The sequence below is a fragment of the Falco peregrinus genome, chromosome 6 (assembly GCF_023634155.1).
Source record: "Falco peregrinus isolate bFalPer1 chromosome 6, bFalPer1.pri, whole genome shotgun sequence".
NCBI lineage: Eukaryota > Metazoa > Chordata > Aves > Falconiformes > Falconidae > Falco > Falco peregrinus.
Window position 1 is genome coordinate 31,108,755 of NC_073726.1, and position 16,210 is coordinate 31,124,964.

Here is a 16,210-nt window from a genome sequence, read left to right on the forward strand (position 1 = left end):
TGTTTGGTCTACTTACGGCCCTATTTTATAATGCTACTGCCAGTAGAGCTATTTTATGTGATGTCTTTTTCATGCAGCAACCTTTTCATAAATCAAAGCAAAAGCAATACTAGGCAGTTTCTCCTGCAGCCTGGTTGACAATAAAAGTTAACACTGAACCCTGGCTGTTATCAATCTTCATAAATGTGTCCATGATATAGCAAGTCGGTTCCGTATTACACCAAGCCTGTTACTAATGCATGCATAGGAGCAACCCAGTGGCTTAATGGATCTCCTAAATTGCTTGAAACTGGGATTTCACGTTAAGTGGCAAGGAAAGTTTTAAAGAAATAACTGCTTTTCTCATGTCTTTCAATATATGATAAAGTGATTACAGCGGGTCTAGCTTGAGAAATGTATATTGTACTACAAAAGGCATTTTCACACACAAAACAGAGACCCCAGGAAAATGCGTATCACGTTCAAGAAACTATAGTAGGAAGTGCAAATTATCAGTATTTCAGTAGTTCCTTCTAGAAGAGTTCCACGTGACTAAGTGTTTTTATATGCAAGCATTGAACTCAGAATCTGAGAGAATAAATAAACTTACTTCAGTTGTACGCACACCCTCTTAGAGGAGAAGGGGGAATGCCTGATTTGTATTAATTTGGATATTATATGAAAACAATCAGTTTATAATGCATATGCACAGCAAGAGGGAGATGGTGGAGTTTGACCTTCACACATCTGTACTGCAAGGATCCAAAAAGCAGCAATAATGTTATCTGCCTAAACATGAGGTTAACCAGGTACTGAAGAACTTGAAGACAACTTCTGCCCCACGCAGTGCCATGCTACGCAACTGGAGAGGAGTAACAAGCCTCCAGGTTTTAAACCAAGAGAACTTAGGATACAGCCATTACATAGATTAGCTTTATCCTTAATTATAAAAGCCACCAAAATTTGTTGTAGACAAAATATCTGCAATTTCTCTACCTAAAGAAGCTAAAATGTTTAGTACAGAAGAGCTGGTGAACTGGATTCATTTGACACTGAATTTATCTATAAAGAACTTGTTTTTAAAATCTACATTGACCATGTTTGACTGCATCTTTTTATTGAGAGGGTTACAACAATTTTTTTTGCCAAACTACCGTGTCTAGTCAAGGCAAAGGGAAAAGAATATATGTGATGGAAGAAAAGGGACTGCATTTCATCAGCCCACGAAAGAGCAAGATCTCCCTAACAGTAAAGCAGTGTGGACAGAGAGGTAGTCTGTTACACATGGATCTATAAAGCCTTTCTCGCAAAACCTTTCGATCCTGATCTTCTTTTGCTTCCAGTAATGCATATGGCACAGTGCAGCATTTGCTACAGAATATTATCTGTCTTAACAGACCCTTGACAGGGGAGTCTGTCTTTATAAAGTTTATAGCCACAGACATGGCACTCCAGTGGTCTCCGTAAAGATACACACATTAGTTCTATCTATTTTGTTCAGTTCCTTTCCCCAGACTTAAATGTGTGCTTTAAATGTTTCAGGGCTATACATTGATTTTATATTGCAGGCAGATGAATGGAAAAGGAGGAGAGTGAGAGACAGTGCATCTTTATGATTTATTTTTTTTTAACATTGTTTTCCAGTTTCAGGTATAGATCCTCTGTGGAGGCACACAGCACTTGAATTGACAAAATCCACTAAGACTTAAATGCTCCATAAAGAGTAATGGGGAAAAATGCAGAGAAAAGCCAGCTTTGTGTCTTGTTATGTTCTTTTAGGGTTAGAAGGCTGTCTGCTTTTCATGCTTCTAAGTGTGCAGCATGGAACATAAATATCAGGTCACATCTATAAAAGCCAAAATGTTTTAAAATGCTAACACAAAAATATTTAGGAAATCACATCTTCAAAAATGGCAGGAAAAGAGTTTTGATTCGCTTAAGAATGAAGCTTATGTTCAAGGAAATATGAGAATACATTTATCAGATACTGCAAAAGCCTTCAAGAAATTGGTTAGGACATTTCATGACAAATATATGCATTTACTCCTATAGACATCAGGACTCATGCTTTAAAAATGCAGCGATAACCACTGAAAGAAGCAAAAAGCACATTCAGAAAATAATCTAGCATTTTGCATTAAGGAGTACTGAGAATAACAGGTCAAAATTTACAGAAATTAGGGGCAGAATATCAGGAAAAAAAATCCTGTAGAGGACACGCAATAAATAACCGCATAGTATTCCTAGGGAAATAAAACAAAACTTGAATTTTCTGTTAAAGAGACAGACTATCTTGTTGGACACGAGTACTTCCAACTAACCCATAGCTCCATGGCTAACATGGCAGACTAACATAATATTAGATGTCTAAAGGCAATGGGATCATTTTCTATGAGCCATTAGAGGTAGAGCCCTGTTACAATTAGGATTTTGCAGTCTATGGATCAGAGTTTCAGTCCCTTATGCCAAGGAAGGTGCAATACTCTGGGTGAAGTTTGTGTACAGTCACACCAGTTGGTCTGTGTGTAACTGCAGATCTACCTTCTGATCAATGAACTGACTTACACAGCTGTGTTTGGAGATCCCCACTGGGAAAGCTTGCTGGAAATTTCAAGATAAAAGGAGAAAAAAAATTCTTTTTCAAGACTTGTAACTTCTGGGAAATAATTTCAAAATGATCATATTTACAAAAGGCAGCTACTGTCTAGAATTCAGTTATCAAAATGTCAAATTTTCTTTGATCAAAGGAGAATAACTGATAAAACTATGTAAGTTTGGGGGTAGAAAGAAGTAATGCTCATGAGAGCAGGATTCAGGTTGCTTCCCTGTTCAAAGCCATACGAAAAAGTACGTTTTGGTGCTCTGGTCAATTCCTAGAGAATGGAACTGCTTAAGAAACACAATTACATTTTTAAAACACAGAATTGTCTTATGCTGGAAGTGCTACTGGTGGGATGAACAAAGAAAGCCAAAACAGCACTGTTTGATTCTGGTCAAGACAGAAAACAAATGTCTGGGAACCGTTATAACCTCTTACCTGTAGACGAGACCCAAACCAATCAGGTCACTGAAAAAATCTATACTGTGTTAGGAAGAAGGGCCTATAAGGTTTGTGTAAAAAATGGCAGTCATTAATCACTTAGTTCTGGACCACATGATTCGGCACAGATACCCCACTGACCTCAGTCAAATCCCCTAACCTTCAGGGATAACTGGACACACTTATGTTACATGTACACAGGCCCTTTCATTATTTTTATTACAGTAGCACATAAGTGGACTAATTGAAGATAAATTTACATTAGGCAGGCAATTTGTTAGGCATTCTAATACATTAAAAAGCATAAATCGTAGGCAGACCTACAAAGGCTTCTCCATGATCCAACATCCATGCAGCATACATGTTGCCAACTGCCTGCTGCACAATTTTGCTCTATTCAACAAAAAATTAGAATTAATCCAGTGCAACCTGGCACAATTCTATTTCTTTGAGTCTGCTAGCAGCACAGAATGACAGCAAAGAAATGAACTTCCTCCTCTATCAAAACAGAGGAGTGACACCCGCAACATGATAACCCCCTGTCACCTCCCAGGTACCACCCTCCCAGATGCCAAGAACTGGAGCAGCCCCTTCTCCAGATGTTGCCAGTTGCAGCGCTGCACTTTGCATTGCCAACATCTGCAACGTGCTGAGACACAAACATGTGAGGACCAGCGTAAAATAAATGCAATCTGGTTCTGGTACCAGCAGCATTTCTGCTGTTTGGATGTTTTGAGAATAAGGTCTTGATTTTAAAAACGTAAATGAAACAGCAACAGCTTGCTGGGTAAGCGTTGGGAGATACGGAGATACTTGTTGAACACCTCAGGCCTGACCAACACCTTGTGCTGAAACCCTGACTGCTAACCAAGGCCCAAATCTGATTGAGATTCTTCTCAGTTTAGACTGCCCTAAGCAAGTAGAAAGACAAAAAGCAATAATAGGAGATAAACTGCAAAAAAAGTGCAGCTCTGCTCAGTGCAGGAGCTATTAGAGAATACCTGTTCTCTGCATGCCTAACATCTTACCTATTTCCCATAGCAGAAAAAATAAATGAAGTATTTTTTAATACCATTTAGTCTTTTTATGCTATTTGACCTTTTAGCCACAGAGTAAAGTAGGTGCAATATACCCTGCCGGATGCCACAGTTTTCAAGTCCAGTAATGATTTTTACTCCCAGCAATTAAAAGCTTCACTTTTGAACTAATCTCATGGGTACTAGGAGGCAACAACAAGCTTAACTACTTTAGAAGACATCTTAATAGTATTTTTACAAACCTTATTTTCTGAGTACGACAGCACTTTGCAACAAAGCATACAATTTATTATTATTCCCCAAAATGTTTAATGTATACTTTGGCTTTACAAGTGTGATTTCACTTAGTTGGAGTCTATGCAGAATACTGCAGTCTATTTTTTTTCCCCGGATTTAGCCCAACACTAGTGGAAGGGGTGGGGGGTGGGGAGGAAGAACTGGTTAATTACAAGTAGCAGCAAATGAGCTGTGATGGAGGTGTTATGAATGTAAATCAGGGATGCCTGATGCAGTAACAGCAGCATCTGTGCATGCAGCTTCCAAAGTAATAAGATCATGCTGATGTACTGGCATCCTACTTTGATCATTTCATCTTGTTCAAGAGCTCTGATTGGAAAACAAAGGTCGGTGGCACTGACCTCCCTTCCCGCAGCTTGCACATGCACAAATATTAGTGACTGATCAAGGATTGCTTTTTTTCTAGCCCATGATTTCAGAATTGACGGTTACAAAGTCGGGGGCCCTACCTAAACAGCACAAGCTCCTGCAATGTGAAGTGTCATGTCCTAACATGTAGAGATAATTGGCAACTCATTCTTCACCCTGTAACCAGAAACAGGTGTATGCTTCCTTAAGAAGTCATACCATCAACTCCACAAAACATGCTGCCATCCAGAAAGAGAGGTTTGCTGCTGTGTGCTCTGAGGTGGGGGCTGTGAAATTGGTAGGCTTTGATCCTACAGATGGCTTGGCCTCATAAAAAATACCCTCAGAAAAGTATTAGTCTCAGCAACAGAAGATTACAAAATACAGAACAAATTAATAATAAAGAGAAGAGACTGTGGGTTTTAACCTTTCTTGGTTTAACACTGTAATTGGGAAATCATTTACTCGTGTTTATCCAAAATCCCAACAAAGGATGCTTAACGTATTAAAACAAGAGGCTTTAGTCCTTGAAAGGGAGCACAAAGCCAGATGTACCACTGCAAAGCGTTACATGCCAACTATGCTGTGAAGAGTCAGTCCTTGCTAGTTGTGAGTGGCTCATGAAACTGCAGCCAGCAGCAAGAACTGTCCTTAATGAGTGCATCCATCAATTTTCAGGGGACTTGGTTGATTACCAGCACAGAAAACTAGGGAACATGCCAATTTAACTGTTGGCCGCCGATGCGTGAAGGAAGAGTTTCACTCACTTGCTTTCGTAAGGAAGTCTATAAAATTACTTAAGTGTTTCTATGTAAGCAAATATACAAAACCTATGGTGTGCCTGAAACACAAGCACATGCTTCCCCCTTCAAACACATCAACCAGACTCACCTGAAGATTAAAGGGACGTCTGGATAAAGAGGCATGTTTGTCCACATGGTTGTCCTATTATAACATTATCCTACAAAAACTATCCTACTATACCTATCCTACCTTCTAGAAAATATTTTATTATTTTAAATACTAATTCATATCAAATAAAAAAATTCGGAGTTGTAATCTTGTGCTTACTGAAATTAAAGATTGTTTTCTCCATTCCAGACTCTAAAAGTATCTAACTGTGTGAAAAACTGGTGATAGCCTAAGGGGAGCTTTAATGAATGTACCCACTATTTCTAGAAAGGAAACAAAAGGCAAAAAAGGATTATGGCAAACATGGGAAGAAGTGCCTTAGCCCTCTTAAATTAACGTGCTATGTACATTTTGAATAATGGATTTTAAAGGTTAATATAATGCTCAAAAAACACATTCAATGCTTCAAACCTATCTCCTGACCAAATAAGCACATTTAAAGTTCACATTACAGCTCAAATATTTCAATGAAAATACACATTCCCATGCAAACAGACTCATGATTCTGGGCTTAACAGAAAAACACACAGATATTATGCCAGAATCCCCTGCTCCCACTTTGTTCGGAATAAATCTGCATCTAGCTAAAAAGTGTACAATTAATATTTCATCCAGCTCTGTCGAGTACTCTCATTCCTAATGCACTGTATTGATCAAAGGAAGAACGTTAAGCATCTATGTTGCTGCAGGGAAAACTAAAGTTGTCATTTATGAAGTGATCATCATTGCATAGGTAAATATAGTGAATGAAGGGTTTATAGAATTTTGCTATTCTAAAGCTGTTCAAAGGATATGCTCTTATACATGTTTATAGGTTGCAGAGAAACTGAGACAGGGGTAACTACTGACCAACAAAGTCCCTTGATCAAGCCAAGCTGGTGAAGAAACTGGCAACTCTATCTGAAAGGCAGAAATACGTAGCTCTTGCTTTGTTGCTCTGACGCAAAGGCAGGCACAAGGCATGCACGGTGTAGAGGGTTTCACCAGCTGAGGGAATCCTGTGTCAGAGCAAAATCACTTACACAAAGTAGTAGTAGAAAGTCAAACATGTTGCTTGAATGAGCTCTGCCACAGCAGCCCTCTGGTAAGGTAGAGTCCTTGGTACAGAACCAAGTTATGTTGCAAAACAAAGTCCTTATATTTCAATTTATATTTAGATAGAAAGCTTTGTCTTGAATGGGTGCAAACCAAGTCATGGAGGCTGTCAATGGACTTCACATCGCCAGATCTTCAAACTGCCTGGCACCCTTTCCCTGTAAGTATGACCCAGTGTGGTACACCTTTGTGTTGCAACCACTGGGCATACACAGCGTTTTAAAGCTTTTCAATTTATTTAGATTCCAGTTAGGGCACCTTGGCCAATAATAACGTTTGCTGAAAGTATGTGTTACTTGAGTCTGAAAAATAGTATTTGGTACAGCACCAAGTACTGGCTGAAAGGAGTGAGCAAAGAAAACAGATTCTGTTTTATTCCTTTAGCGTTCAAAAGGAACAGAATTTTGGATGTACAAGATAAATAACAGAGACCAAAAAGATTTGTAGTCTCTTCATCAATTTCTCTTCGCATCTGAAGCAGTTCTACATGTTATGAACCTGGACTGATTTAAACCCAAGAGGGGTGACAGTACCACACCCACTCTGCAAAACACCATTTACACTTTGCTTATTAAGTGTAATGCCATTAGATATTAGACAAGAGTGCTGCTTAAATCAACGTAAGCAGCTCTCACAGCTATGCCAGCCTCTGCACGGTGTCAGCACAGCTGTGTGTGCAGCTACACAGTGAAGCAGCCTTGGGGAATAAATAGGGAATAGTGTGGAAGAGTAGAAAGAAAGAGAAATAAGACTCCTCAGGTACCTCCTGCTGCTAAACAAAAGCTCCATGGTTTAAGCTGAGTTGACAGTATTTAATGCCAGCATTAAGTTAAGCACTCCTTCCAGCTTAACTTACAAACATACCAGTCTTAGGCTCACCTTTACGCAGGATGTTGTGGGTAACTTGGGACCATCAACCTCAGCTGTAACATGTGAAAAAAGAATTCAAGAATACTACAAGCAACAGTATCATCAGGGCAAACAATACAGACAGGATTGTTTCATGACAAAGCACTGCATACATGTGCTATATTTGTAAGAGAAAAGATTAATTCAGGATATTTCTATTTAGAGCCCATCGTCTTTGGCTGAGCAAAGACAGCTCAACTAGAAGGCAAGCCTGCAGGCTGTGTCCAAGGTTTTCTAAATAGCTTTCTATTTTCTGTCACTGGAAAAATACTATGTAGTATTTCACCAACAATCTATAAACTATATGTTTAACTTTAGTTTTTAATGTTAATTAAGGTAGCAAAAGGAACTGCTAGAAACTGAAAGTTTCTCACAAGTTGGATCTGTACAAGCAGAAACGAAGCAGGAGCTATTTGTTTGGATATCTCCAAAATTGATATCTATGTTACAGCAGTATGCAAGTACAACATGGTAGTTACTGAAGATCAAGGAACTAGCAATATTCCTAATTTACAGATAGTGCGGAAGACTCCCTTAAAATTCACCATATGTGCCCAATACCAGAAAGGTAATGAGAACAGTGAAATTAACCTTTCCTGGTCTCATCCCAATTTGTCATTAAAAACCTTATTTTCTCTCTATACTGCTCCCCCCCTCCCCCAATATCCAGAAAATTGGCATCACTGCTTTGTGAGACAATTATATTTGAAGATCAAAGTGTCACTGTTATTCATTTAACGTGGCTTCATTACAGACCTACTCAGCTTCACTTCCTAGTTCTAAAGAATATTAGCTAAAACATGACTTAAAGGAAACACTCCTCATGGTTCTGTGTATTTACAGATAAACAAACGTAACTGTGCTTTAAATTTTATTTTCAGTAAACATTAATAAACAAAGCTTCATGCTACAGAAGTCACCAATTAAAGCAAGACAAGACATTGATGTTTTGTCATCTCTCCCCGTTCACTCTACCCTGAATTAAACCCCCTGCTGAACATATATTCAAGGTTGTAATAGTCTGTTGCCTGGCTAGCACCAAGCTCTCCTTTCCATCAGCGATCAGAGCAATGGAAATGATTGAGGATCAAATGAAACATATTGATTTGGTTTGTAAAACTGTTTTTAAAACGTCTCAAATGTGTGAAGATCATAGTGTGTGAAGCAGCCTGAACAAATCCCAAACCTTTCTGTGTTTAATCAAATGAGCACCTTCAGTTCCCAAGACGCATTTGTCCTGATGGCAAGGTTCATGATCAAAAGCCTCATAGTAAGGGAATAAAACCACCAAAAGCTGTAATTCAGAATAAACCCCCAAGCCACTAGATGATGCAGAGAATCCTCCATGATTAAAACTGGTAGCACTGGGTAATTTCATCCAGGAGTCTATCAACATACAAACACATATAAACCCTGTGCCATGATGCACAAGATCCAGAATTTGGCTTTGTTGTGATCCCCAAAGAGGACCTGGATCTTCTATCAATCTGGCCAGCTAGGGACTGTTTTTGCCAAGAGCCCAGCAGCAAGAAGCAACTCCATGTTGTCTATAAGACAGCAGTGGAGCAGGAGAAGAACGGGAAATTATTTTGTAAAAAAAAAAGCACTAGTGCACAGCTATGAAGTCTATTACCTACCAGAAGGATTCAAAACCCACAGAAGATAAAGTAAAAACATTTATTTTAGGCAGCATTTGCCCTATCCACTTACTCTATTCCTAAATGAATAATCAAGATGTTACTTGGCTCTAGACACCATGGGGGAATAAAATGTCACCATCACAGCTGCTGAATTTCCCGCTACCCGCCCTTCAAATTAAGGAAAAAACCCACCACACAAATGTACAATTTGATTAGTAAAAGTTCAAATCTTTGCCCAAAGCCTGGCTCTTCCTGTAATATTGCATTCTTTTCTTCTTGTGTAAACTTCTCATTATAACACAGACATCTTCATAATATAATAATTCTGGTTATAATGTAACTGCGGGTAACATAACTCCTACATTAGAAAAGGCAGCATGCTCTAGTAATGTTGTTTTAATGTAATTTGCGTACTGCAGGAACTGACTGAACCTGGTCATTTAGGATTTGATCAATGTGAATTAGTGTCTTAAAGAGATGAACCATTTGATAATTCAGAATTTGATCAATGTGAATCAGGACCTCACAGAGATAAAACATTTATCATGAACATTTGGGATATCAGTCTAATCCAGGCAGCGCTGGAGAAGGTAATAAGCAGGCATCAATAAGGGCTGCAGACGAAGTACAGAAGACCTGCCAGTTCTCTAATACAAGACTATATGGGATATTTGGTTTTTTCCCTTTTTAATAGGGTGAATTACCCCTGAAGACCAATGAAGCCACAGCTGATGTAATTTCAGGGACTAAATAGAGGAAGGAAAAGGAAAATCCAGGAAATATTTAAGTAATTATCCACCCCTCTTATCTCTTGAAGGAGATATAGCTTAAAAAGTTGAAGAAATGCAAGTTATCTCAATAAAACTTAGTAACTAATTTGAGACACATTTTACATAAAGTGAGACTATTTTGTAATAATACCACAATTAGATCTATTAATCTTGCACTTAGAACCTGAAATCACACTGACATGCAGCACATCAGTTTACGCATTAACAAAATTTAGCAGTTCAACCTTATTTAATTCTTTTTTTACAGCCAATTAAACAAGCTCTTTAAACACTATTGCTTGAAACTCCGTCCTCAATCTGCACATGCAATTAAACTGAACATGAGAAGTGCCTGGTGACAGGAAAAGAGCATCATCTTTAGGTTTCACTAAATCATTCATAATTTAACCATCAAGTTACATACAAAAGGCAGGGATAAAATAACATCTGCTGAATTCAAACCTTCAATAAAAAGACATGGGATTTAAAAGGACTGCATATAAGGCAAACTTAAATTGTAAAGTAATAGTGATATTTCATGCACTTTCTCAAATCTACTACAATTTACATACATACTTCAGGTACCTTTTTCTTTTCATGTTTTCCTTTTGGTTTTTTTTTTTAAGGCAACGGACCAAAACTGGTTCCACTAATCAAAAAGCTCCAGATAATTTTTCAGGAAATTTGGCTTGAAGTGCAAAAGCAGCACAGCAATTTCAGTAATGCCATTACAGCAAGACTAGTCAAATTTCTACTTATACCTTTAATCTCTAGAAAATCAAGAAAAGACCAGTCTCATTAGGTGTGAGGAATCTCTGATTCCCTCTCTGAATCCCTCTACAGTAAATATTTTTTGGTTTATGCAGGTAGACTGAAATATCCTTCAAAACAGTTTTCTTAAAATTCTTAGATATTGCCTGATGCGAAGAACTGGCCCCTGCTATATCTACTGGCTCCATTTATGCAAGAATGAACCCAAAAGCATTTGATTTACTTAGAAAATTATTAGTATATTATGGGGAAAAATCAAACCCAAAGCCATTTCCTACATCTGGCCACAATAACTGCCCAGAGCTATCAACTAGTGCTTCAAAACAGAACAAAAGCTTGTTTTGGAATAATGAAAGTGAGATTAGGCAATAATTAGATTTCAAAAAGCTGAAAATAGTCCATAACAGAGGAAGGAAAGATACCCCCTTGATGGGAATCTTATCACAGATGGAAAAACATGACAATGAATAACACCACACCAAGCCCTCCAAATTACGCTTAAATCAGACCTTGAGTCAATGGTCATCCTGTCCCTTTTCTTTAAAGGACAGATGAATTCAGTCCTCAATATACCCTACACCATTAACCAATACAAAGATTTCATATATACTCTAGAGAATACTTAACAATTCATGATATTAAGAGATAAAATGATTTTTATCTTACAGTTAAGAACTTTATTTATAGCATTATCAGTAGCTCAAAAAGGCCTTTTCTCTTCTTACTCATCAAAAAAAAACCAAACCAAAAACACTCAAATGCAAGCCAAAAGAAAATGCCTCCACAAATCTAAAAATTGTTACAGAATAATTCATTTTATGCAGTATTTCTTAGTTACTGCTGAGACAAAAAGGTTGTAAAAAGTTCTCTCTGTATCCTTACTAAAATGATAAATTGAACCTTCTGCCTAATGGATGAACCAGCAGAGAGGGAAGAGTCCAAGGCTAAGGGTCAGAGTCACTTTGATCCGTCAATTACTATATCTTCATTTAACCATCCTCAGGACTAATAAAAATTATTTAATTTGACCTTCACTGTTAAGGGCAAAGTGAAGTTGCTAATTTAAATCCTTTCACATCATGCAAGCGTAGGATGAATACTATTGTAATGCAAGGTTGGAACTACATTTTGAGGGCTCCATTAGAGAAAAAATGTTAAGAAATACAATTTTAGAATATTTCATGTATCTTATCAAATACAAATTAATTAGCATACTACCAACTGCACATCCAATTTCTATACAGCTTATGGTTGCTATGTACTGGCTTCCAAATTCTTCCAAATTCTTTCATTTCAATAAACAGCACAAAATGATAGGATCTATGAGAGGGGGAAGGGAATTACTGTGCATTTTTATGTACAGAACTCACCTAGCTGCCAGACTTAAAAATAACAATAAGGAAGACTTACTTGAACCGAGCTGACACTTCATCGGCAGCTTTTTGGTATTGCTCCGTAGTAACCTTGTAGAACTGGGCACTCTGGAAAATTGGGGAAAAAAACAAACAACAAAACAAACAAAAGATTGAATATAATTTATATGCATGCAAATATCTAGTAAATAAAGCTAATTTGGATATTTTATCAATTTAAGTTGCTCCAAAACTGCCCAAAACCTAACCCTCAAATCAAGTATTCTACAAAGTTTCAAAGATGACTCTTTTTTGGTGTTTTTTTATATAAGTATGTCCTCTTGGTTCTAGAAGGCTATGCAAAAGAGATGGCTCTTAGGGAGGAAACTATAAAGACACATGAGGAAAGAAGCACATATTTAGCACTAGGTGCTGCTGGAGCCTTTGAAGTTTCTCCATTAAAACAAAAAAAAAACCCAAAAAAAAACCCCACCCAAAAAAACAACAAAAAACCCAACCAAACAAAAAAAACCCACCAAAAACTGAAGTCTTATTTCTTTGCCTGTCTGTGTCTGTGTTACTTACATATATATCCCCATCTAGTTTGCAGGTGATACTCAAGTCAAACTTCAAAGTTGCACAACAAATTAACTATAGCTTGACTTTCTCTTTTGCTCTTTGCCTTGATAATGTCTCTCACAGTGAGTTACTTAAATATTCCAAACTTGCAGGTTGCTTCAATCAGTTGCTACTTTTAATTTTTAAAATCAGGCAGCTTCAGAACATATTTTCATCTCCCCTAAACCCAGGAATGCCTTTCATTCAGTTCCACCAAATCATTAATTTCCAAAATGCAGGCAAGACAAGACTGAATCATCAAGCAACAGAGCTTTTCTATACTTAAAAATGGCAGAGTTTCTCAGTGGGATGTAGGATATTCAAAGACAAATCACTATAATGTTGTGATGCTTCAAGTCTAGATAATATATACCTGGTATTTTTCAAGAGGTTTTTATAGCCTTAGCACAGTTGGACTTAAGATGTAATAACTAAGGCACCTGGCTTCACAGTTGGAGGAATAAATAAAAGTTAAAGCAGTTCAAAACTTCTCTCAAACCATTTTTCCCTGAATGGTGGGGAAACAGGTCATGGAGAGGTACAAAGGTTTTGTTGGCACTTGCAAGAACTCTTCCGTAGCTTTGCAGCTCTTGAGTCATCTGGCATCCCAGGGAGTCATGTTAACATGGCAACAAAACTCTTACAATCATACACTGCATGATTACACAGAAAACATTCCGAATCCTTACTTTAACGACCTACCTATTTATACCATGGATTACACTTATTTATGCTACAACACTGATTTTGACTGTTTAAAATATTTAAAATAAATGGATGGCACAATGCAGTCCATGGAAAACATCATTCCAGTTTTATTTCTGGTAAAGTAAGCAGGGGGTTTTATTTATTTAAGATACTGACGTATGACAAAGCAGTACGTTTAAAACATTGTTAGGGGAAAAAAAAAATCACAAACCCTGTAACTGGAGAGAACACTCTTTTGTAAAAGTCAAAGATGAAACAATCTTCTTGATCACTGTGTTAGTAAACATGTCCTGAGAAACATATATCTGTGTCAAATTACGTTATAAGGAATGCAAGCAAGATAGCCCATACAGCAAAAACACGTGATGGAAACTCAGAAAGAGGCAGCGCTACCTACAAAAATAAAAGGAAAAAAATGTTTTTCCTTTCCATTTGAGGTTTTCATCTTCCAAGGTTCTTCCTTGTGAATTATAAACTTGAAATGTATGGAAATCACTGAAAAAGAATACCAGCTCCACACATGGGTAAAATTGTGTTGCAAGTCTAATATTTTACCACAAATTATAACAAATCATGTAACATCCGCTGCAGTCAAAGGTCATGCACAGATCACAAAAAGCACGGTGGTCTACTGCAGTCTTGCTTCTGAGATCCAGACCTAATAATTCTTTTGTACTAGAATCAAGGTTTCCATGCGTGTAACTTCGGGTCATTTATTTTTTCATAAATCATTGTTGGCCAGTAAGAAAATGAAAATGAAATCCTCCTCACACCAGTGACCTCCTTGCATTTAGCAATCTCAGCTGCCCAATGACAGTTACATCCAGGTTCCTTGGACGCAGATGAAATCAATAGGTAGGCCATTAGACAGCACACTGACTATGGTGCGAGTGCGGACAGGTCACCATTCGAGATGATGAATAGCTCTCTATCATCCCACAGTCCCCTACGATGCTAACATTTACTATAATCTTATTTGGGCTGCGATTTATCTTTCTTTTGCCTGATCAATAAAGATGAACACAACAGTTGTAAGGATCGATTGCAATTTTTTATAATTTTCAAGCATGAAGGAGCATTTCTGACACAAAAACAATATTCTGAGTGTACTTGTTCTACTTTTTAATTGTAGTTCAAGTGATCAAGTGAGCTGCTATCTATGCCAAAGAGTTTTAATCCTACAGTAGACTCAAGCTATTGAGAAATCATTTGTTGTCTTAGATAAAGTGTGCTTTGTTTCTTGGATCAGATCTTCCTTTGAACTTCACTCAGGTTCTCCTTTAGAGATATATTCTCTATAATCCAGAAATCAAGTTTCCTTTGAGAAGTCCTCCCTAATCCTCAAGGTAAGAGTACAGGGGTCATTTCTCTAAATACAGAAAAAAGCGGTGCTATAACATAGCACTGTTGACATAAAGAATTTCCTCAGTCTCCAGATAAATACATTTATGTATCTATGTTGGATATATAGTCTGCATAATCATGTACTGTTCGATTCAAAGTGGAGGAAAAAAGCTACAGTCCAATTCTCAGGTTAGCAGCAGTGGCAAACTATCAGAGAATAGCTCTGCAGATCTTCACCAGTTCCAGCAGATGTTCCAAATGTAACCCTTTTCTCCCCAAAGCGTGCACGGGTGGGGAGGGCAGGGGGAAGGGAACAGAACTGCAATGCCACTTACCATTCTGCATCAAGCACCTGTGTGCATGAACATACAAAGCTCAGCTATGTTTATTACATTCCAGATATATATACTCTATATATAATATTCCTAGGGTTCTTTTAACTAAATAAGCCACTAAAATGGTAGAAAAGACTAAATGAAGTTCCCTTGTCTCTTTGATTTAGGTCCCTTGGGCACATGCATTATGAAATGGTCTTCACTTATAAACAGCACCCTCCCCTCTTCAAAATCTTCTTTGTTGGTGTGTAACAAAATGATGGTTTTCTGTAGACCTTTACAGTCTCCTTTGTTGGAAGAAGTATGAAACTGCAGGAAGTGTGTTATGAAAGATGCTAGAAAATCCCAAGAGGGAACAGAGCTGTCAGCGTTACGGCAATTAATCATCATCCCAGATTATGTAGAAGATGCTATTTCTGTATCTGTTACAGAGTTCTTGCACAACGTGGGCATGTTGCTTGACTTCCAATATCAAAATAAAGCGAAGAATTTGGTTTGTGATGACTACCTTGGCTTCTTCAAAGTCAAGTATCTCATCTAAACCGATCACTGAGGTGTGCTCCAGAATCACAGGCGTTGTTGGCCGGTAGATCCCACCCGCCTCAGAATGACATGAATTACTCTGATTACTCTGACACGAGTTCCGAGGGAACTGACAGACAAAGTGGCTAAGCCACTATCCATCATACCTGAGAAGTCGTGGCAGTCCAGTGAAGTTCCCACTGATTGGAAAAGGGGAAACATAAGCCCCATTTTTAAAAAGGGAAATGAGAAAGACACAGGGAACTACACCAGTCAGTCTCACCTATGTTCCTGGCAAGATAGTGGAGCAGATCCTCCTGGAAACTATGCTAAGGTACACCAAGAATAAGGAGGAGACTGGTGACAGCTTCACTAAGGAAAAATCATGCCTGACCAGTTTACTGGACTTCTGTGACAGGTGTACTGCACTGGTGGATGCAGGAAGAGCAACTGACGTCATCTATCTGGACTTGTGCAAAGCATCTGACACTGCCCCACATGACAACCTTGTCCCTAAATTGGAGACATGGATA

General features: G+C 38.0%; 1 protein-coding gene across 2 annotated transcripts in view; it reads right to left on the bottom strand.

Annotated features, from left to right (window-relative positions):
• Positions 1 to 16,210, bottom strand: part of CHCHD3 (coiled-coil-helix-coiled-coil-helix domain containing 3) — a 163,664-nt gene that overhangs the window by 16,991 nt on the left and 130,463 nt on the right. For both annotated transcript variants that reach the window (XM_055807596.1, XM_055807595.1), the window contains exon 6: positions 12,209 to 12,279. In XM_055807596.1, the coding sequence (XP_055663571.1) occupies positions 12,209 to 12,279 (71 nt within the window). The remainder of the gene's footprint in view (positions 1 to 12,208; positions 12,280 to 16,210) is intronic.